This window comes from Aplidium turbinatum, chromosome 2 (assembly GCF_918807975.1).
Source record: "Aplidium turbinatum chromosome 2, kaAplTurb1.1, whole genome shotgun sequence".
Taxonomy (NCBI): Eukaryota; Metazoa; Chordata; class Ascidiacea; order Aplousobranchia; family Polyclinidae; genus Aplidium; species Aplidium turbinatum.
The window spans coordinates 48,905,934-48,929,852 of NC_137473.1; the positions used below are offsets into that span (position 1 = coordinate 48,905,934).

A 23,919-nucleotide genomic window follows, 5' to 3' on the forward strand; every position below is an offset into this window, starting at 1 on the left:
TCAAGAATCTCACTGATATGTAGCCTACTCAGATCAACCAAACATGCTTTTGATGTTACGCTTGTTAACAATGGGGAGGAAAGCACGTGAGCATTGCTAAAGGGAGGCGTGATATAAAAAAGGTTAAAACCACTGCTTCAGAGTTTACACAACCTTGATAATAACCAACAAATAAGTTGGTCTATTAGCAACAATTGGCAATACTGTACTGCTGCTGCGAGATAGCTGGTCTGTTCCGTCTAACAGTCGCCGCGCCGCTATTCAGCCAAAAAGTTTAAAGCTTCTTGGTCTGTATCAGTACCTGTAGCCCATTGAATCTTATTCGAAGGTCGAAGTTACTGGTTTCGTGCTTTTGAAGGTGTCGTGAAAGTTTTTTTTTTTTTTGACCATACAGATTCTGCACAGCTGTCTTTTTATGTGACTTAAATATTGCGCGTTTGAATTATTTTTTGTAAATTTTACAGCAACTCAATTTACGACCATTTATTACATTCCAAGGCATAAACAAGAAGTTGAATCAATGTTGTCTTGATACTTGTAAGCTTTCAATCAGAAATTGTTACAGGTCTATTGATTTCTGTTCTGAACTGATAAAAAGGACCAGAGTAACGTGAAAGAGATGTCACTTGACGAATTTAAATACCAGCAATCATATTGAAACATAGACTTTGACCTTTTACCTACTATAACCTGAGACAGATGACGAACCAAGCAGAAGATAAATTGTCAGTAAGCTACACCCAATCTAGATTAGAAATCAAGTAAACCAATGTTGTGGCTGCAACGCGATTTTCTGAAAGCTCTGTTGATTGCAAGACTCCGAGCACTTGCAGTTCAGCGTCAAGCAACACCAGACAATAATATGTTAACGTCAATCTCGCACAAGGTTGAAAGCTTTGGCTGCAATGAAACTACTTACGTAACTTTTCTGTGCCAAAGTGAAAAGGAAGGCAGTAGTTGACGGAAAAGCCTAGAACATCACACAACTAAGGCGAAAAAGAAAATTGAATTGAGTCCTGTCTTTGTCATGAGTTACCAAGGGGTGTGGGGGGGACTTATATACCAGTCCCAGGTATACAAGTCCCCCCACCCCCCTTGGTAACTCATGACAAAGACAGGACTCAATGGACATGGCTCTTTCGTCTTAGTTGTGTGATGTTCTAGGCGTTACCGTAGTTGACTCACATGTGCAGTAAAGAGAGAAAAATAACTTTATTTGCCAATCAGATTCTATAATAGTGCGGTACACAATAAGCTTGCATCACAATAACATAGCCTACAATTTTTGAACATAGAGGAACGCATAAGTACGCTTACTGTTGAATAATAATTTAATTTAATGAGCTGGGAGGAGCGAAAATATTGTTTTTCTTTGAAACACCAGGTATCATCTAATTATTCTAACATAGCCTACGTTGATATTACGTTGTGATTTCTTGGAAAAGCTTGTGTATGATCGAGACGAATGTCAAATGCCAGAAAGCTGCTGTTGTTCTTGCGATGAATGCAGTCTCATCACCAGGGTTTGCGAAAGTTAAAATTGTTTCACGGTTTTTAATTGCGTTGTCAAACGTATACGCTTGATGACGTAATGAAATCAAATTTGATTTCGGTTGCTCAGGAATCTTTTGAACGAGGTTTATTGATTAAAATTAAGGCGAAAATGAAAACTTCAGGTCCAGAGTCACTTAAGTCACGCATTTAGAACTTAAAGGCTCTTGCAAAAAAGACAAAACAAAGCGAACAGAACAATTCTTGGATAAGGCCTATAATTTTACAAAGCTGTTGTGGAATGGGCAATTTTATTATTTAAAACGGTCTCAACAATTTGATAAGCCAGATAGGCTATTATCTGCCTTAAGATTACACCATAACTGTTGCAGAGAAATGAAATTAATTTCTTTTTTTTATTAGATTTTTCATGAAGCTGTGAAAAGCTAAACACCGCAGGCTACTTTGTGTTTATTACATTTTTTAATAGTTTTGTTACCTTTATTGATGAACAATGTCATCTCTAGCTTCTTATTCACTGACTGGCCCAACAGCAGTAGCCTGGGAAGAACACTCAACCCTTAACACCACGATAGCCAATACTACAGTAGCACAGCCTGGGTCTTTCAATCTTCGTACCACTCTGAGTATTTCGATGACAGTGGGTATAGCCATAATTATGATTGGTATGGGGTGCGGCATAGATGTAACAAAACTGAAACATCATTTACAGAAACCGACAGCAGTCATTGTTGGAGCTATTAGTCAGTTTGGTAAGAACTTTCATATCTTTATATTGGATACGATGATGCTGCTTTGTGGTGGTCTAAGGCTCTAAGCATTGTAGACCTACTGATTATTATAGTAGGCTAATAGTAGAAGAGCGTTTTACCAGATGCCGAGGGTCTGGCAGATTAAATAAATATTCATGCCGTTCTTACATAATTGACAGCAATATGTCCTTTCTTTTTATTTATTGAGTAGGCTACCCTTAGCATTTAGTTTACCCTGCATGTAAACGGACATTTTTTACATTTCACTTTCTACCAGCAGCCTACTGAATTATAGTCATGGGTTTGTAGGTCAAGTAGCCTACTTTGATACTTAGCCTTCGGCTTAATGTTGCCTATTGCCTACTAACCTCAAACATCTTTTGCTTTACTTACCGGTAAATTGTACATTGGGTCAAAGAATAACCACAAGGTCTATACATCTGGCTTAAAAAAGTGATCTGTTGTAAAAACTGAACTTGTTTGATTACATAAAATAATTTGTTCAGGACATACAATTGTTGTCAGGGTACGCAAAGTAGGCAGCTACCGTAAACGATTTATAGACTAGAGAAAAAAATGTTCTACACAATCACTGCTAAGTCAGCCTAACTCATCATGACAATTTTAATTCTTAAGAAAAAAAATGTAAAAAAGCAAGCCTTTACTTCTTATTCATACATTATTATGGTCTACTTTACTGTGTTTCAGTTTTTATGCCACTTATAGCGCTTTCTCTTGCCAAAATTTTTGAAATGTCGAAAATGCGGACTCTGGCTCTATTGGTTGTCGGTTCGTGTCCTGGTGGAACTGCCTCCAACATGATGACTTACTGGGTTGGGGGAGACATCGGATTAAGGCAAGTGGTCTGCTTACTGAAGTGGATCTTTTAGATTATTTTGAGAAGAAATGGTATCTTTTGGTCGAAATGATGTAAAATAAACTTAACAAAATAAGCTTGATATCCCGGCTGTCAGACGTTGACTCAATGTAAAAATGACAGGTTTCGTTGTCTGGGTCCGAGAAATGTTTTTGTCCAGTAATGAAACAGACCAACTGGTATACGTTTCTGTGCATCCATTGTAAGATCGTTTGGCCACATTCTATTCGAATTTACGTAATGACCGTAAATTATGAGTTCTAATTAAAAGAAGATTTTTTTTTTACTAATGGAAATATGTATCATTGCATAACATCAAGTAAGATAAGAATTCACTGACAAAAGCAGTGGCCGAGAAGTCTGTGGCATGAATTAGTGGTGCGATACTGATGAGCCTAGCCTCATGGGCGAACACACGTATCTATCGCTGTTAATAATTCTTGCTATACTCCACTGATGAAAAGCATCAAGAATTTAAGCGTACTTCTTTATGAAAAGAAAGAAATTTATCTGCAGTGCATTATGCAATGCATGATTAGCGTTATAGACTGGTATTATAATCTGTATGGGAGTGATATTAGGCTTTATTGCTTCATCAGGCTATATTGCAAATAGCTTAATCCATGGTTGTATCGCAATGATTGGCTTCTCTTGTAAAAAAACTCACTTTAATTGCGTTGATGGGAGTTATATTATGCAATTACATGTTGAACGAAGATAATTGCGTTGAGATGGCAAGTACAACGTGACAGCAAAAGGGCAGTTTCACCGCTAAATGATTAACATGTTTTGAAATTATTATTTTTAAAGAAAAAATTATGTAAAAAGTTAACTTTTCAAAGCCGAAATCAGGGGGAGGGGCGATTACTCCATTTGCCCTCTACCTTTGATCCGCCTGTGTCTTACACCCATGGGGAGCATGTAGAGTTATTTTTTCCAAGACGTCCTAGGAAATGTTATCTTGCATCCGCAAAAAACAATATTTATTCTGATGTAACCTTTTTTGATACTTTTTCTTTGGCCATTGAAAACATTTTTTTTCCTTGCAAAAACGACGTTGTATTACAGCTGTAGTAACGTCGTTATATTTCATATTGTTGTATTTAAATTCCCTATAGCCTACAAGCAAGGTAAACTTTTCAAATGGCTTGCTGCGCCTCTAGTTGTATATCTTGTTATTTTAAACCTTGGTTTGCAGTGTCACTATGACTGCGGTTTCCAGCACGTTGGCGTTTGGAATGATGCCTCTCTTGCTCTGGCTGTATTCGTTTACTTTTGGTGGATCCTTGTCTCTGCCTTACCAAAGCATTGGTGGGTTTTGTAGAATAACTGAGCGAGTTTTAACTTTTTTGCGTTTTTTGCAGTTTGACAAAAAAGAACAGGTAATTTTGCCGCATTTTTTGCAGGGCTCGAGTCGTGATGCAACTTTCTAGAACCTGAAAATGTCTCCAATTTTAAATTTTTGTTCCCAATTATTTTAAAATTTATCATCTCACAACACGCATTTTAAAAGGGGTCAATGAAGATATGGATACTCTGTTACACAAGGACGCTTTGTGTCATGCATCAACGAGCATTATTTTAAACTGTTCTTGGGCGCGAAAGAGTTAAATAAGAACATAAGAAAAAGAACTTACTGTCATAAAACTAACGAGTTTAACTAGGTAGCATAATTTTATGTACAGTATAAATTAATTTATTTGTTATTTGATAAAGTCACAATTTAATCGCCATTGTAAAAAGCAAGCTAACCCTGCCATGTATACTTAAGTCTTTAACACATTTTCTTGGCACAGCAACAGCATTTATTTAAAGCAACTTTAAATAACGTGTTTTCAACGTATCATTTCGCAGGTATAACGTTAGCTGCCCTCCTTATTCCTGTCGGTATTGGGATTCTCATTAGAAGAAAATTTCCCAAACAAGCTCCAATTATTCTAAAGGTAGGAAAAGCATCAGTTTTTAATAGAATTCCAAAAAGCTGTCATATTGAAACAACTTCAACAACATATAATGTAAAAGAGGCTTTGTAAATAAAGGGAAAAGTAAGACATGCAAAAATAAGAAAACCTTGACCTACACAAAGTATGTAAAATTCATCAAAATAAGTTCATTAATATTTTTTTATTACAACGCTTATGTGCTCGTCAAGTTTTCAACATTTGCTCAACAATCTGTGTTCATCATTGAAATGAACACATTTTCAAAATAATGAAACTTTCTTATTGTTATGTGATTGTTTACATTTTTTGAAACCCTTGAGTGGGTGCCCTCCATGCAAGTGCACATTACTGAACTTATGTTTGCTTCAGGTGGTGGCTGTGTTTGGTATTGTTGCGATTATAGGCATTGGTGTCTTTGGTTTTGTGGTGTACAGCGAATTGCTTTATCTGACAAGCTCTCAGCTGATATGTGCTGCACTCTTCCCTTTTCTTGGAATGTTACTGGGATATGGTGAGTAAACATCTTTGCAAAGAGCAATAATTGTTGAGAAAAATATCTACTAAAATTTCATTGCTGTGCAAATGCTAGCATTTAGAACTAAAGCGATGGATACAAATAGCCTGCATGGTGAGAAACTTGGTATAACACTAGAACAACGCCGGTTCGATACCCCTCAAGAATATACAGCTGTGTTTTGACAGGACACTTAAAGACACGGCCGAAGGTGAAAAAGAAGATTGACTTATGTGGCACTTAAATGCCAATAGCATCCTTGTCTTGCAGTCCACTTAATCTACATTTTCAATCATTAAGCCTAAGCCTGGATATGACAAAAATATAAAGTCGCAGGGCTGCAGGCTTCTTTCTGAACTGTTTCTTTAAGTTGTGGGAAATTTTTAATTAAATAGGGCCAAGATCGAGGTAACGGATTTATTCTGAGTACACTATTTAATTGTGGAATTAGCTTATTTCATTGCCACAATCAGGATGGCAGATAAAAATCCTCCCCGTTAGCTCAGTGGTTACGCGCCCGGCTCAAGATCACGCGGCGCTGGTTTGACTCTCGGGGATGTGCGCTTGAGCAACGCATTTCAGGACTGCTCTCCATTCAGTGGAACCTAGTGAATGGAATAATTCCCCGGCAACAACACTTCAACAATCCAAAAACTTCTCTCTGCCAATCTCGGTAACCGGCCCTGCATCAGTGCATCAAGAGCCTCTACAAGTATGCGAAACTGCCAGGTATAACCTATCAATGATTTGTCAGTCCGAGGATAAAGATTTAAAAACCAAACCAATTGCAAGTGAAAGTGTTTAAATTTTGTGACCAAATCGTAAAAATAAGATTTATAATGTGACGTATAGAGGTTTGAATATTATTAGTCCCTCGAACCTTGAACTTTGAAAAAAGTTTAAACGAATGTAAAAACGCTTAGCTGTAATGTGAGCCGCGTTTCAGCGACTCTGTAATAAAGTCCAGATCCAAACTGTTTCTATTTGTATCAACTACAGTTGTGGACAATAGTGACGTCCATGCTATAGTCTGTTTACTGCATGGCATCACAAGCAGCAGAGCAATAGAGAACCACTTAATTGTTTGTCTGTCATTTGGTGTCGTTGTGGATAAGATTAAACTGTTTGGATTAAAGGTTATTTGAGTTTAATGCAGATTCAAATAATTTAAAATAACAGTTTTACGGCATTGCCTTTGCATACATCTAAGACATTTTGAAAATTTCGAACAGCCTACTATTAATGACATTATGTATTAAGTTATATTAATTATTCATATTTATATTTAATTGAACAATAAATAATATTAATACTACAAAAAGTGCTCAATGCTAAGTAAAAATCCAAGCAGAGCGAATTATATCAAGTATGGTGATTACTGATTACTCTTTAAAACCTCTACACTCTACAGCCTGTTTCACCCTAAAAGGGGGATCATCAGAAGGTCCTTATTCCAATAGAAATCTATTTGAATAAGGACATTCTGATAATCCCCCTTTTAGGGTGAAACAGGCTGTAGAGGTTTAGAGAGTAATAACTATATTCTACATAACAATTACATATTATGTTATGTAAATATTACTTTTCTATTCTTATCATATTTCCAAGTCTATGATAAAAGCAACAGGTAAACTAAGAAAACATAGCCTCCACCTAATGAACATAGTTCTGCTAACACAATGTCAAAAGTTTTAAATGTTCATTGAAACAGAATTTAGACAAAATCCAAAGTAGCTCATCAATTCAAAATTTATTCTTATTACTAAAATAGCAACAATGCAACATCTTTGCAGGTCTATCTTCTCTGATCTCCATGCACAAGTCGCTATGGTTACCACATTACCAGCGCAGAACCATTTCCATAGAGACTGGGATTCAAAATGGTCATCTTGCCGCAGCTGTCATTCAACTATCTAACTTCTCCAAAGAAGAAACTGGCCAAATACTATTATTTCCAGTTGCCTACGCAACTTCTCAGGTATCAAAATATGCTGCATCATACAGATATCTTTAACTTGATGGATAGATGGTAACACCAAAGAAAAGCATTTCTATCATGATTGACAACTGTTTTCAATTCCGATGATTCAACCAAATCTCGTTTCAGATAGTGAAGAAAATTATTCAGGCTTACGCCCGTAGTTGAAGATTTCGATTAAGTGGACGAGAAGGCAAAAGAAGCCAATCTCTGTGCCCACCTTTAGCCTTTAAGTGTCCTACCTAAGCCACAACTGCGTGCTCTTGGGATCGAGCCGCTGCTCTTTCGAGTGCCGTATACCAGGGCTTTGGCTATGCAGCATAATCATTTGTTTTTATGTCAATCTTTGTATTTTCATTTTTGAGAGAAGAATTTCTTACTTTGAGGTCATGACTGATGTAATTTTTGTAGCTGTAGATAACTAGCCTTCTGATGGTAGCCTACCAGCGTATGATTTTTAGCTTGGTATACTTTTCCTTTTAAGCGACAAGAAGCACTGTGAATATCACGCTTTGACATAGGCCTACAGTAGAACTCGGTTAATCCGGATCTTCGCCTAATCCAGATAAAACTGGAAGTACAAATGGTTTGTAATCTTTTTCTTGAGAAACAGCTTCGGATTATCCGGATTATTTAATCCGGATCTTTGCCTATTCCGGACAAAAGTTGCGCTTACTATATCGCTTTATCCGGATTTGCCCGACAGTTTTGCCATTTTATGCTAAAACGTAACGTGGCTTATTGCGAGAAATTTCTTATCTATTGTTCCGTTAATGTGACGCAATAAATTATTACGGATTTCTTCCTTTCATCAACAGTAATCCGTCCTAACGCAAAATTCGTAAAGTGTAGCCTATCACATACAGTGTGGGCTATGTTGTTTTATCAATCGGGTTTGTCGTTGGTTAAACCTTGAAGTTTAATGGGGGTCTGTTTACAGATACCTAGTAAAGAAGTAAGATAGGCCTACTCGAAATTAACTTGTACTTTTTTTTATATTGTCAGTTGGTGTGGGTGCTTGTTATGACCGCAGTGCATCAGATATACGTCCTGTTGAAAAGAACTGCAAGATTGCAAGACCAAAGCAAGCATTCTTGCACTGGTAAGGTATTTAATAATAAATGTGTTGATGGATATGTTTAAAAAAAAACAGCTTTTAAAACCAAAGTTAACATGTTGTGTTGCATGCGGTATTCTGATGATGAGTTACTTTCAATTTGTGTAAGCAAATAAAACAGAAGCTTAACACTGACTAATGGCTAAATAACGTTGAAATTGCTTCAAAAATACGAAATATTTTGTCTTTCTTTAAACAAAGAAAAAGGGCTATAATCACATGGCATAATATTTTCTTTTCTTTTAAACTCTTGCAGCCCACGCGTAAATAGCTTTTGTTATTTTGCATTAGAGGGAGATCACTGGAATAAATATTTTTTTAGAAACTTCTACAAACGCGACTGCTCTGCAAGGAAAAGTCAACAATGCTTTTGACGTCGACATGGACACAAACCAACAAGAAGCGAAGGAAGGGGTTGCCACGAGCGACTTGGCAGTTTAAGCAAAAAGTGACAATAGACTGTGAAAACCGGAAGATCAAGGCCAAGCGGAAAAACCAAAAAGAAATCAATAAATTTGCTTTTTAAGAAAATACTAAATCGACGAAATTGCAAACTTACCTGATAAAATATCATTACAAATTCTTATTCTTTTTCAATGCGTTTTCCACAACTCCCGCCAAGTAGAACGGCTGGTGCTACACTACATTACAACTGACAGTCTCAAACAAAACAATGTAAAATAGGTAAACTTTCTTGATGAAAATCAACGCAATTGTTTGTCAAAATTATTAATTTTCCATTGTTTTGTTTCAAACTACTTTGCTTCGAAACTGCATCTACTTCTATATTTGTATCCTATTTGAGATGATGCAATAAACTGTTGCAAAGGCGTCTTTGATCTGATTGAAAGCGCTTCGTTGTTCTCAGTCCAGAATCCATTGCGGAGAAAAGGTTAATTCACATAAAGATCTTGATCCGCATGGTGTAAGCTGTTTCTGGAGAAAAAAAAGATAAAGTTACATATATTTTACCAACAAATTCTAAAACGCTTTTTTGTGTTGTTGGGAAAAGGGGGAAAACTATTTAATCGCTTTTTTTTGTGCTTTCTCACAATGTGGTGACTAAATGCTCAATTTTTTGACGTCCAACTGGCTTTTTTAATGTTAATGGCTGGCTTGTGGTTGTTTGTGCTGAAAAAAAAATCTAAAGATGTCTTCACTCAGAAAGTCACTTTATCTGGTCCAGATATTTACCAGATTGCGTTGGCTACGGATCTGACCCGATCGTTGCCAGATCTGGACCAGATAAAGTGGTTGTTTGGGAAACCTAACTGTTTCATAGAACTGATGACCATAGTGCTACATAAATACATGAAACCAGGAATATTGTTCTGTTGTAACACTACCTGACTACTCACTATAGAACAGCAAACATTGTGTTTCGCTAACCATACCGGTGTAGCCTCCACACTAGCCATCAAGACTTTTCCAAAAACATGTGTTTGCACTGCACTTTTGAGCTCAAACAATATTTTGAGAGACGTATAATGTCACTCAAATGAACGAGGGAAGTCCTTTTCAACAAACTTGACAAAATATCAGAAAATCTCAGTTGAAAATTGTGTTTATTTCTATTAAAGTGTACTAAAACTTATATCTGAAAAACTGAGCATTGTTTATTTGTGTTTCCAAGAAGCCAAGGCCTGCAGTATTTTCCGCACTGCCACCAATTGCCTACAATGCCCACAATGTCATGAGAATATTACAGTGACGCAATCATTGGTTAGGTCGCAGAGATGGTGGAATACTTGGAATAGTGACCATTTTTAGCTATGGTGCTTGTTTGTTCATCTATGACATTTTGTTGTTGAAAAAACGTCTTCTCAATCGTAAGGTATCAGGTCAGCATAGGCCAAGCAAATTTCATATCAATAGCTAGCTTATTGACCGTCATGTTCATGTTGTGCTGGTTATAAGCGCTGGGTGGAAACGGTTGAATCGAAGAAATCTGGAAAAATACGTACGTAATATACGTGAACATTACGTAATATGCGTACGTAATACTATACGTAAACATTTTTCTCGTACAAATAGGCTAGCGTAGGTTAGTGAGGATGAGTTATTTATTACATTTGCAGTAAAACGTGGAATAAGCGACTGCTTGATGTTTATATTACCAGTTGCTTATTCACTTTAATCTCATTTAGCAGTTAATAGTTTCTACGGCTGTATTGCGTTGACTTGAGTAAATGCTTATTTGTAAGTCCTTACAGCATATAGGAAGCAGGTAAAAGTAAAATTATCCTGGAAATTTATTCAATTAAAATACCCTAATAAGATAGAGAATGTCCGGTAAAAAGTGCATTAGAATGCATTAATTTTTATTAGGACATTAGCGTATCTGTTAAAAAGCACCAGCGTGGTAAGCCAAGTTTAGTATATTTTTATAATGAATGTATCTAGGTAAATATCGCCCTGGTAAAAATACCCCGATAAAAATCTGCTCTACCAAATATCCATCCACAAAAAGTCCACTCTGGTAATATAAACAATTAAATATTTCTGCGAGAATAATCCACCCTAATAAATATCTTCTCCAAAAATGGCTCCAGTAAATATTTCTTCCGGTATAAAATTGAAATTATTTAGTAGAAGGATATTTTTTGGTGGGAAAAGTTACAAAGATCAAATTTTTCCCGAAGGATTTTGAATGAAAAGAGTTTTACTGATTAGCCTACCTATTATAATAGAGACCTACGGGTTACTGTAGCTTGCTGTCGTCAAGAGTTGTTTTCCTGGACGATAGGCTACTGCCAATCACTCTGTGATGCTGAAATTGTAAACATCTCTGAGTTGCTTTGGATAAACGTCAGAAAACGTTCAGAAAGACTCTGGTCCGACATTTAGTGCAGTTGGACATGCTTGAAAGCGGATGTGTGAGAGTGGCTTTCTTGCCTTCTCGTCCAGTTAATCTAAATTTCGACTTTGTTTAGCAACTGTAGTGCTGTTAGTTTACTGTATAGCATTTATGATGTAACCAAATATCGCTTCTCCAGTTTGATCTCATCCATTTATGGGTACGTAAAAAAAGAATATAACAGTCATCATTGCTAGTTTATGGTATGGCAACACTTAGGGGCGAACTAAGGCTTATAAGAATCAATAACAAAGACGCCAACTATCACACCACTGAGTTAGCGATTCTGAGCAACAACAAACATAACTTGAAGAGGAGTCTATGTGCCAGGCGACAACAATACGCATAATTGCTGAAGGTTTGCTGGAGCCACTCATCTAGCTAGCAAAATCCATTCTTTTTACAATGATTCAACGTCTACAGAAGGGACTGCACAGTGTACAGTATTATCAGTATATCAATGTCAAAAAGACGAATTCTGCTAGCTAGTGGGCAATGATTGCACATGATATCTGGAAGGAAACTGCATGAATCGAAAAAGCTATCTCACAACGTCACTCCATGCAAACCAAAGTTGCTATTTATACGTCGCTTCATCGCGACTGGACCAAAAAGGAAGTGAAAATGGTAACTTTGCTGGCCCAGTTTTCACAATTGCTAAGTCACCATTTAGCGACCTTAAACTTTAATTTTTGTACCGTTTTGTCACCGTTTATTCCTATGATTATGACCAGCTTAGTCGCCGAGTAGCTATCGCCTTTGACTCCAGTGTGGGGAAGTATGGATTCAATTCCAGTTCAGGTCAAGACTTAAAAATAATGGTGGTCTACCGACTATATTTTTTCTTGCACAACGCAGAGACAATAAGTTGGGTAAAAATGTGGTGACGTTGTAGATATTAAGTCCTGTCAATAAAAGACTTTAACTGTTGTAGAACGACAATAAATAAAGAATAACATTATTATTATGATATGATCATAAGTGATATTGCATGGTATCATATTGGAAAAAAATAAAACTGGTCTCATTCATAAAGTGGCAGACAAACCTATTGTTCAACTACTGATGGTGTTTCGCAAATTTACTTTAGGGTTTACAATAATTTACTTTAGATTTAGCTCTCGAAGCAGGTTACACTTAATTGTCGGAGTTTCTATTATTCAAGAATTTATGTTCTTCCACTGACCTCTTTCAAATTATTGCGTGATGACAGTTTGTTTATCTGTGCAGTTTAAATTTTTATTGCTTTTGCATCGCCGAACGTCAAATCAATCCGTAAATAAATCACAGTTTAAGTGCAAGAGTTGCTCGACACTGAAAGATGGAAAAACAATACTGACTCCCACAAAGCAAATAGTTAGTTGGATTGTTCCAGTAAAATTTGAGCACCTGTATTATTACAGAACAAAGAATTTCAATCGACAAACCAAAGCTTTGGAATGCATGGTATTGTGAAAAATACGCATGAACGTTTTTACCAAAGAAATAGTTTTTGTTTATCAGTGTTTTTTTTTTAGAAAAGTTATTCACAATGTGCTGATGGGCAATGACCTCAATGGACGATTCTATTTACTTGAGTCGAAGTTGTTTAGTGGGAAGAACAGCAGCACAGCTTTAACAATGAGGTCGTCTATTTGTTGAAGGACAAGTAGGTGAGGAAAGTTATTGGCTGCAGAAAATGAGCGATGGTTGCTCTTAGCAGATCCACTTTTGAATGCCACTTGATCTACTTTGCAGAAGCCAATCGTGTCTGATTAACAAAACGTACGAAACAGTGCTGTGACGCATTGTGACTCAATAAAAATATAAAAAACCTCTGACAGCTCAGTTCGCCCTCAGCCCGCCCCGATAGCTCAGTGGGTTGGCGCCTGACTTCTGGAACGAAGAAGCTTCAAGGTCAAGCGGCGCTGGTTCGACTCTCAGGGTGTGCGCTTGAACAACGCACGTTAGGGACTGCTCTCCATTCAGCGGCATCTGATGGATGGAATAATTTCCCGGCAACAAGACTTCAACAGTCGGAAACTTCACCCTGTCAATCTCGGTGACCGGGCCTGCGTCAGTGATTCAAAGCTTCTACAAGTTCTGCAAAAAGCTTTTCCAGACCGAGGATAAACATTCAACCAATCAATCTACCTAATCTGAGTGGATTATGACGAGCAACTGTTCTGGTCGAACAATCGGTTTTGCTTTATGGTTGATAAGTCAGGACCAAATTCAGGTAAACTAGCCGACTACCATCACATCAGTTGGAACAAATGTTTAATCATTACTAGTCTTTTCATGGCTTGGCTTATTTTACACCAGAGCATGTCATGTGTTTAAATTAGTTGTTTCCTACGTTAGTTTGTTGCTTTTTTAGCGGGTTTTTAGCAGAGTTGATAATGAGCAATGAGCATATCTTCAAAAAAGGTGCAACAGACTATGGTGAAAATTTCCAAGACAAATGATGCTGAGTCCAATAGCATGTTTGTGGGGTTGCAGTTTGCGTACTTTGAACTCAGCGATGATTTTCTTATTAGTAAAACCAACTTCATACCAACCACAAACTTGTCTGAAAAAAGGAACTGCATTGGCTTAAAACATTTAATGGCAGATTATTATGTAAGCTCAACAATTACCTGTCCGTGGTGTTTTGTTTGCAGCTGTGCTAGGAGGACAATTTGTGTTTTAATTTATTTGACGTTATGTCAAGAGGTGGTCACTGCTTGTCTCCGCTACCGGCAATTCACCTCAAAAGGACGAAGTTAAACTATTTTACACACAATAAGTGTTTCCTTGCCAAACAAGTCATTTGGTCTTCTGAAAAAACCAGAGTTGTCTGATTAGCAAAAAAAGGAAAGGCAGATTGTTTTCACTTGCAATTTGCAAAAAAAAAAAAACGCTTTGTGATGGTAAATCTTATTTGCATCAGAAGAACATCTTAAGCCAAAATCTATTTTAGCAAGGCTGCAGATGAATTTCAAACAGAAGCAAGGCATAAGGCATAAGGCATAAACAAGGCCTCTTCTTTAGTCAGTTGTTTGTTGTTTCTGCTAATCCAATGAAGGTTTGTGAATAATAATGCCTAGGAAGCGGCGAGTCTGCGAGATTTCTGTTATAACAACGCAGGCATCCTTGCACTGCAATTATTTTTATTTGTGTAGACAAATGAAGTAGATAAATCATGTTCTGTTACTTAGTATACGGTACTTCAAAAGCACAGCTAACAAATCCCTCTTATCAATTGACTTAGTGCAAACCTGGGGGTTACCTAGGCCTATTTCAGGTCTTCTGTCAGGGGACACCCATCGCCAAATTTGTCTGTCACATACATTTTTGTGAAGCTTAACACTCACACATTAATTTTCAATTGGTTTTATCCGGTAACTATTTTAGCTGACCTAGCTCAGTTAGGGGGGTCACCTACTTTAGGTCGTCTGTCAGGGGACACCCACCAGCAAATTTGTCTGTCACATACATTTTTGTGAAGCTTAACACTTACACATTAATTTTCAATTGATTTTATCCGGTAACTATTTCAGCTGACCTAGCTCAGTTAGGGGGGTCACCTACTTTAGGTCGTCTGTCAGGGGACACCCACCAGCAAATTTGTCTGTCACATATATTTTTGTGAAGCTTAACACTCACAGATTAATAATCAGTTGATTTTATCCGGTAACTATTTCAGCTGACCTAGCTCAGTTAGGGGGGTCACCTACTTTAGGTCGTCTGTCAGGGGACACCCACCAGCAAATTTGTCTGTCACATATATTTTTGTGAAGCTTAAAACTCACAGATTAATAATCAGTTGGTTTTATCCGGTAACTTTTTCAGCTGACCTAGCACAAATTTTGGGGGGTATAAAACTTGTCTGTCAGAGCCCCCCCACCACCAAAAATGTCTGTCACATACCAGACAATCATCTAGAAACTATTTACTTTACAACCAACTAAGTTTCAAGCGGTAACTTTTTCAGCTGACCTAGCGCATTTTTTGGGCCATGAAAAATGCCCCCCATTCCCATACCCACCACCGGCGGGCCGGCAGACTTCCAGATTATGAGTACCCACATACCATCGGACATCGCTGTATGAATAGAAATTGGTAACTTTTTCACCTAGGGTGGACGTCGCGGGCTCCCGGTCTAATAATACTGTATATTATCTGTTTGTAGGCAATGAATACATTGAATAGTTTTAACCGCATGCTATTAACAAGATGACAAGTTCAACTGCAATGCCGTTTGAAAATACAACACCCAATACCACGTTAAACGGGACAACTGCTCTTGGAATACCTAGTCCGGCCATTTCCAGACAAATTCTTAACATTGTCCTCACAGTAACAATTGCCATTGTGATGGTTGGGATTGGTTGTGGGGTTGAGTTATCAAACCTGAAGAAACACCTCAAAAAGCCGGTTGGAATAATCGTGGGAGCAACAAGTCAATTTAGTAAGTATATGGAGTCGAAATCGTTTTCGTCTATTTGGTCAGTTCACTTAATTCGTCACATTTTGTCGGTCCGGACAGAATTGAGTGTTGTGTACATTTTAGTTCGTCTAATTCTCCATCGTCTAATAATCTAATTTAATAAATTTGTTAGGTTGAAGCATGGAGTTTAACACGAATTTATATCCTCAACAAAATTTTGTTATTAATCAGTGATTTGCGGGTTTAGTTCAGAGCATTGTCGGTTTCTGAGGGAATGGATAGAACTCCCACAGCCTAAGTGGTTAGTGCAATGAGCGCGAGGTGTCAAGCAATCAAAGGGCTTAATCATCCGATCAAATGTCCACGCAGATGCTTAGTTATATCGTAAATATTTCAGGGCAATCAAAGTATGCTAAATTCACGTCAATAAATTATTAAAAATGCAGTTGTTAAAGGCAATTACATTAAACACGTTTTTGTGAGGAGTTTAGAAATCGAATGCTTCTTAATATGACAATTCTTTTTCAACAGTCATCATGCCTACCATCGCATTTGCTCTTGCTAAAATTTTCCAAATGGGCAACCTGCAGACTTTGGCGCTTCTTCTCGTTGGGTCTGCACCTGGTGGAACTGCTTCGAACACTGTGGCATATTGGATTGGTGGAGATATGAGTTTAAGGTTTGAATGCGTAGCTGTGGTGATCAGCCTTTTTCCAGTTAGCCTACAAGCTATTGGAGTCTTTGCGTGGAATGTATTTCCGTTTTGAAAAAAAAATGTACCACAGTCAACCCTGCTTGATCGGGTTATCTTAATCAAAACATCAGGTTATTTGGACCACTTAAACTGGACACTAATCCACTTTTTCTTACACTTTTCCCATTTCAACGGGCCATTGGCCAACCAGTTAATTGGGGCCTAGTATGACTTGGTCCGAAGGTACTTTAATCCAGCTGTTATTTGAGATGTAACTCTAATAAAAAGCATCTGTGCTCTACGTTGGAGACAACGTCGTTTCGACATCTACAGTAGTAGAGGGCACGCGGCTCCGTTTTAGAAAGACAGTCTGAAAATAATTAGGCCTTCGTGCTTGAAAATGGACATGTAAATGAGTTTTCTTTTAAGTCGGCCCACTTAGCTAAATTTTAATCACAGGTCCAATTAATCTAAATCTCGATTGGTCTACTTAATCTAAACATTAACTATCGGTCCACTTAACCGAAATCATTAAGTGAAAGCAAACAAAAGGACTTTAGATGTAGGTATTTTAATCACTTTTTACTTCACAGTGTGAGCATGACAACTGTATCAAGTATTCTCGCATTTGGAATGATGCCACTGCTACTGTGGATTTATCAATTTGGATTTTCTTTTTCTTTGCAAGTTCCGTTTGCAACAATTGGTAAAGTGTAGCCTAAAAAATTATCTTCATATGTTTCTCATTTCATTTGTTTATGTTGTCAACAAGAAAATAAACCAACTAGACCATGGCTGTTACTCTTTACTGTGAATCGACCATCGTATATTGTGAAATTAACGGAGTGTTAGTGTGGTTGAAAAGGATTTTAACTAAATAGCCTTGTTTGGTGGAAATTTTATGGGATTCACAAAACAGTTTTTCACGAATGTCTTTGTTTTAGGAATAACGCTAGCCAGTCTCCTAGTGCCAATTGCCATTGGAATCGTCATAAGAATTAAGTTTCCTCGTCAGGCTCCAATCATTTTAAAAGTAAGTTTCGTACAAAAATCTAAAAAAAAAATCTTGCAATGTAATTGTGCTGTACTCAGAGGCACAACTGATAGGGGTTATACAGCGTTAGCCGTCGTTAGCTGTCTGTAACAGTAAGATAAATGTAAATACCATACCCTTCTTTACTTTTTGTTAGTGTCAAAAATATGGCATTCCTATCGCAACTGTAGCCAGAGGTTAAATTTAGCTGAATTTATCTCTCTAGTAGAGATTTTTTAGTTATGCAACTGTTTATGATTCTACAGTACACCTTTTTAGTAAAGTTTTTATACAACTTTCGAAGTGCGAACTGTCAGGTTTATGAAAAATAATTACGTTGTGGTTTCCGTACTCATATCGGCTTCATGTTACAAGTTGTCTTTCCGTGGTGAAAACAACGTTGCATTTACGTGATTATGCATCGTTGTATTGGTTGTGTTAATCACAATGCATGTTGCTGATAAGCTGCTGTGTTAGGTTCACCCAGAGACAGTACTTTATTCTATTGCAGGTGCTAACTATAGTTGGAATCCTTGCCCTTATTGTAGTTGCTGTCATATCTATAGTCACATACAACGGAGTGTACGACTTATCAACGGGGCAGGTTATCTGTGCAGCAATTTTTCCTGGCATAGGAATGGCTTTAGGCTATGGTATGCTATATTGTAAGACACCAATTTCACTGCCATAATTGGGAAAACAGCTAAATCTTTATTTGTGTATACTGTACAATGTGTACATTACTAAAATGTTTGTAACCTGAATACAACCAAATTATTTATGTTGGTGTATTTTCATCGTTGCCTAAACCACGTGTCGGATTTCGATTTTCTTCTAATTGATTTTTGACGGTAAGCTAATAATAATAGTAAGCCCTCAAATTTATTCGTATTTTTTAATTACAGTAAAGTTATTGATATTTCTTTTTTAATAATTTACGCCAGATAAAGATGCATACTTTTAAGGACGTTATTTGGGACGATGACTCACAGATTTAGGTTTGGTCAACGAAAATCCTGTTTTTAACTTTCAATACAAGCTACAACCACCATTCTTGGTAGCTTATGTTCAGGCATTAAAATACTGTATTTTACTCGTTTACCCAGCTAGGAAAACTGGTTCTTTTCACATCAATTTTACGTCTGAAGACGTTGAATTGATGTAAATAAAACCTATTTTGCTAATTATGGAAATTGTCGCTTTGTCTGTATCGTTTATATCTTTGCTATTTCTGTTTACTTTCTTCACTTAGAAGGGCCACCAAGCTATGCCACTGGGCAACAAAAGAAAAGGTTTTTGTGATTATTGCAGGGTTATCTTCTTTGGTATCTCTTCATCAACCGCTCTATTTGTCCCACCAACAACGAAAGACAATATCTATCGAAACGGGAATCCAAAACACGCAACTGGCAATTACCATCATTCAATTATCTGGTTTCTCTTTGGTAGACACTGGACGGATGGTGTTATTTCCTATCATCTATTTAGCAAGCCAAGTATGATTTATTTTCCCAGACAGCAAATCAACCGTTTTTTACATTGAATCAACGTTTGCAGACGTTGGACCAATCTAAAAAATGGTTGATTTGCTGTCTGGGTTGCTTACTAGGGAGACTTTGTTCATTGTAAGTGAGCTACTCAGAAAGAACCTCTTTCTCAAGTTTGAAGATACTAACTAAACAACAACTTACCTTCCATCATCAAGGAATAGTCCCCTATTACTAAACAATCAATTTGGTTGGAGGTGGAACGTGGTTGGAAATAAGCTGTTTTTGATGCTTATATAAACGATTGTGAACGATACACAAAGCGTTGGATGCTTACTTATTCCATCCTACTTAGAAAATCTCATAACTTTAGCCAAAGTCAGCACGTGCTTTTCTTTTTCGGTGTTGATGCACAATAACTATAGCAAGGTTACAAACTTGCTATTAAAAATTATTATAAAGCATAAATATAATAGGCAAATAAAAATAATAATAATAAAGTGTCATGCAATAACCCAGACAGCAAATCAACCGTTTTTACATTGAATCAACGTCCGCAGACGACTGTTAATAAGATACGCAATGGTCGCTGCAAAGCTAGTACGAACATGCTCGTAGTTTATCATTCCTACGTTTAAACGTTTCAGTATGCCTGGGTGATTCTAATGCTAATCCCATACCGCATTCATCTGTGGAGGAAAACGTCCCATATTCCCCACGTAGACGAGGAATCCAACGGTTAGTATAAGCGTTTATTTCATCGTGGTTTGCTTTTAGAAATTAGAATGTATTTCACTTTTAGATAATATGAAACCAAGGAAGTTTCCAGAAATATTTAATAAAACTACCATTTAACGTTTTATAGGCAGTTTTAGTTAGTGCCTGCTTATTTGCAGTCATTTCTGAAGTACAGTTTGTTTGCAATGACTAAAGAAAAACAAGAAGTCGAAGAAACGGTAGTCTCCATCTTCCAGCAATCTAAGTAGTCAGACTTGGAATTTCTCAATGTAGAGAGAAAAAGGTTTCTCTGCCTATAAAACGTTAAATGGTAGTTTTATTAAATATTTCACTTTTAGCTGATGATTACTGACTGATTCACCCCATCGAAGATACCATTTCCTAAGCGTAAGCGTTAGTGTGTGAACCACGTATTTCACAACATTTTTCTTGCTAAAAATTGAATGAGGCTGTTCACCAGGCATTAAATTAAATAATATGAGATGTTCTACTGGTGCAAACTAAGCTAAACTATCACAAGATGTATACAGTGACAATCTGCTTTTATTCCGACGTTTCGTCAATCAGACACGACTGACTTCTTCAGGGGGCTAGACCAGGTAGTGACTACCTGTCTAGCATGGCAAAACACAGGACATATTGCTGAAAACAACTAAACATGCAAAATGAAAATTCAACTTCTAGACAAAAACTTATCGTGCGCAAAGTTTGAAATAAGTTTGAAAAAAGGGAGGAGACTTAATTGTTAACGATCAACAAGAAACTTAAATAACAACAAGATTGGAGACTGAACGGCATGAGTCATGAATCGAGTTTTGTACGCACTACTGCACAGTTTTACAATCAGCATGAAACCAATTTAAAAAAACGTCAAATAAGCACTTACAATAGTTTTTTGTAGATGGCAGGAAAGGAGATGCCATCATTGCGATTCATTACATGAGGCTTTTGACTGATGAACCAACTTTCAGAAAACATTCGCTTTTTATAATCACTTTCAACTTTTAGAATTGCTCCAAGTTATTTTATGATCTGAAGTTATGGCATGCATGCAAGGAGCAGAATGTTCAGGGCGTTTATATTTGAAAGCACTTTTGTGTTCATTAATGCGAGATTTAAGATCTCGTTTTGTTTGGCCAACATAAATTAAATTGCAATCATCGCAAGAAACTTGATACCGGTACACTAAACCTGAAATTTCGCTTTGTTTCAAGGGGTCTTTTAAAGACGGCAAAAATTTACTTATTGTCAAGAAAGGTTTCAAAGCGACTTTTACACCAATTTCATTTAAGATACGCCAAATTTTTTCAGAAACTCATTATAACAATACTTTGCGCCTCAATGGATTTCCAAGAAAGCATGCTTGCCAACGACAACTTAAAAGTTTAGCACTTCCATCTACCCAGTATAAGTCTTTTGTTTTTTTACCTTATGTTACGGGAGTTTCTGAAAAAATTTGGCGTATCTTAAATGAAATTGGTGTAAAAGTCGCTTTGAAACCTTTCTTGACAATAAGTAAATTTTTGCCGTCTTTAAAAGACCCCTTGAAACAAAGCGAAATTTCAGGTTTAGTGTACCGGTATCAAGTTTCTTGTGATGATTGCAATTTAATTTATGTTGGCCAAACAAAACGAGATCTTAAATCTCGCATTAATGAACACAAAAGTGCTTTCAAATATAAACGCCCTGAACATTCTGCTCCTTGCATGCATGCCATAACTTCAGATCACAAAATAACTTGGAGCAATTCTAAAAGTTGAAAGTGATTATAAAAAGCGAATGTTTTCTGAAAGTTGGTTCATCAATGAAAAGCCTCATGTAATGAATCGCAATGATGGCATCTCTTTCCTGCCATCTACAAAAAACTATTGTAAGTGCTTATTTGACGTTTTTTTAAATTGGTTTCATGCTGATTGTAAATCTGTGCAGTAGTGCGTACAAAACTCGATTCATGATTCATGCCGTTCACTCTCCTATCTTGTTGTTATTTAAGTTTCTTGTTGATCGTTAACAATTAAGTCTCCTCCCTTTTTTCGAACTTATTTCAAACTTTGCGCGCGATAAGTTTTTGTCTAGAAGTTGAATTTTCATTTTGCATGTTTAGTTGTTTTCAGCAATATGTCCTGTGTTTTGCCATGCTAGACAGGTAGTCACTACCTGGTCTAACCCACTGAAGAAGTCAGTCGTTTCTGATTGACGAAACGTCGGAATAAAAGCAGATTGTCACTGTATACATCTTGTGATAGTTTAGCTTAGTTTGCACCAGTAGAACATCTCATATTATCTAATTTTTCTTGCTAAGAAGAATATAAACATATCTAAGCCATTTTAGAATGGACGGATATAAAAGAAGATAGTAAAGCAAAAAGAAAATGCGGGGTAATAGTAGAAAATGCATTTATTTTATATCTATTTCCATTTTTCGTTGTTGAAATTGATTTTAACTCACATAATTCAACGACCTTGATTTGATTGATCGAAAGATTTGATATCAGACTTTAATGGTATTTAATGTAGATGCCAGCATGCAGAAAGACGTCTCTATCAAAGATGAAAACGCACACACCAACATAGCTTATGAAAAAGATACTCCAATCCCACTCCACGCCAATCCTCACAGCACAGCAGACATCTCTGTCACAAACTTTTAAAGACAAGTTGGCAACCCGTAGACACGTGTTTCAGATTTTATGTCCGATTTTGTACCTGAAGGCGATTGGTTCAAAATACGCTTCAATTTTATGCGTAACTTTAACGTCTATTTGTAAGAAAAATATTGTGTTAAAAATCCCCGCGCAGTACAATTTAGAATGTATACAACATTGAGTACCTTTTTAACGTCGATAATCGATTAGAGAAGCACTGTAGACCATGAGAGTTTTTAAAAATGCATGAAACTAAGGGGTGTAGAGTCGTTGCAGTATTTTAGACTCGACTGCACAAGTCTGTAGTAAACGTAGTTTTAATGTTAATTATACAATAAACTATAAAAAAGCGACGTAATGTTTTCAGATTGAACTGTGAGCTAAAGCTGTGATACAAGGATTTTTGCAGGATCGTAAAATGTGCTTTTATGGATGTTTAGAGTTTGTTATTTGGCTTGTCAAAATTCAATGCAGCCAATGCAGCAGCTTGTCAACATTCAATACAGCTATTGCGATAGCATAAAGAATAAACATAGCCTGATGTAATTTAGTTTAGGTAGTTTAAACACAGCCATATGGTAGTGTAGTTCAGCACTCTGTTAACAGACATTCCACTCCTCTTTGTTGAATGCTCAGCAGCAACATGTTTCATTCACAATTTTATAAACCATTTGTTATACAGCACTCCTTTCTATATTGCGTTAATTTACCAGAAATTGTATAATGTCGAAACGCATTCAGTAATAACCAGACCTAGTCAGTCCGTCCATGGTCCGACCTATTTCGTTTCGTCAGACGTTGTCGGTTTGTTCAGGTTGTTTTAATTTCTGTTTGAAGGCTTTGCACTGCTGGAGCTGTTAAAGTAAAAATTGCACACCGTTCCAAAATGTTATACAGCCTAAGTTATTGAAACTTATACATTATTCTAGCTAGGGTTTATTAGATTTTGCTTTTCCCGTCCAAGCATCACGATTTTCATTGCAGTTGTAATAAACTGTTCATCAAATATTTCTCAGTCATTTTTAATACATGTTTTAATATTTTTTAACAACTTCTTAAACAGTAATTAAATCTGTAAACTTTTTATGTTAATAAAATTGATTCAATAATTAATTGAAGGTTTGTAAAGTCTACATATAAACCTATAGGGGTATAGTTAATTAGATTTTAAGAGAAAATTTATGGTATTTTTGTAGTCAAAACATGTTTTCTACCTTGCTGTGACAAACCCAGAATGCTTTTGCATAGCGGCCTATTAACTCAGCAGACGCGTGTGTAAATACGTGATGCATTCATGTCTATTTGTGTTGATTATACAATTGTTCAAAAAGAAAAGCTTCCGAAAAACATTATAAAATTTT

At 36.7% G+C, this 23,919-nt stretch overlaps 2 protein-coding genes across 2 annotated transcripts; both read left to right on the forward strand.

The window, feature by feature from the left end:
- Window positions 1-1,922: 1,922 nt before the first annotated feature.
- On the forward strand, window positions 1,923-10,287 carry LOC145765312 (ileal sodium/bile acid cotransporter-like). Its single transcript, XM_082577113.1, has 8 exons — window positions 1,923-2,264; window positions 2,973-3,120; window positions 4,340-4,452; window positions 4,996-5,084; window positions 5,454-5,595; window positions 7,392-7,576; window positions 8,582-8,678; window positions 9,016-10,287. The coding sequence occupies exons 1-8, from the start codon at window positions 2,006-2,008 to the stop codon at window positions 9,132-9,134; spliced, it is 1,152 nt and encodes a 383-aa protein (XP_082433239.1). The 5' UTR covers window positions 1,923-2,005; the 3' UTR covers window positions 9,135-10,287.
- Window positions 10,288-15,715: 5,428 nt separating this feature from the next.
- LOC145765377 (ileal sodium/bile acid cotransporter-like) lies at window positions 15,716-23,564 on the forward strand. Its single transcript, XM_082577193.1, has 8 exons — window positions 15,716-15,982; window positions 16,493-16,640; window positions 17,249-17,361; window positions 17,600-17,688; window positions 18,200-18,341; window positions 19,000-19,184; window positions 19,823-19,913; window positions 22,431-23,564. The coding sequence occupies exons 1-8, from the start codon at window positions 15,748-15,750 to the stop codon at window positions 22,562-22,564; spliced, it is 1,137 nt and encodes a 378-aa protein (XP_082433319.1). The 5' UTR covers window positions 15,716-15,747; the 3' UTR covers window positions 22,565-23,564.
- Window positions 23,565-23,919: the final 355 nt, after the last annotated feature.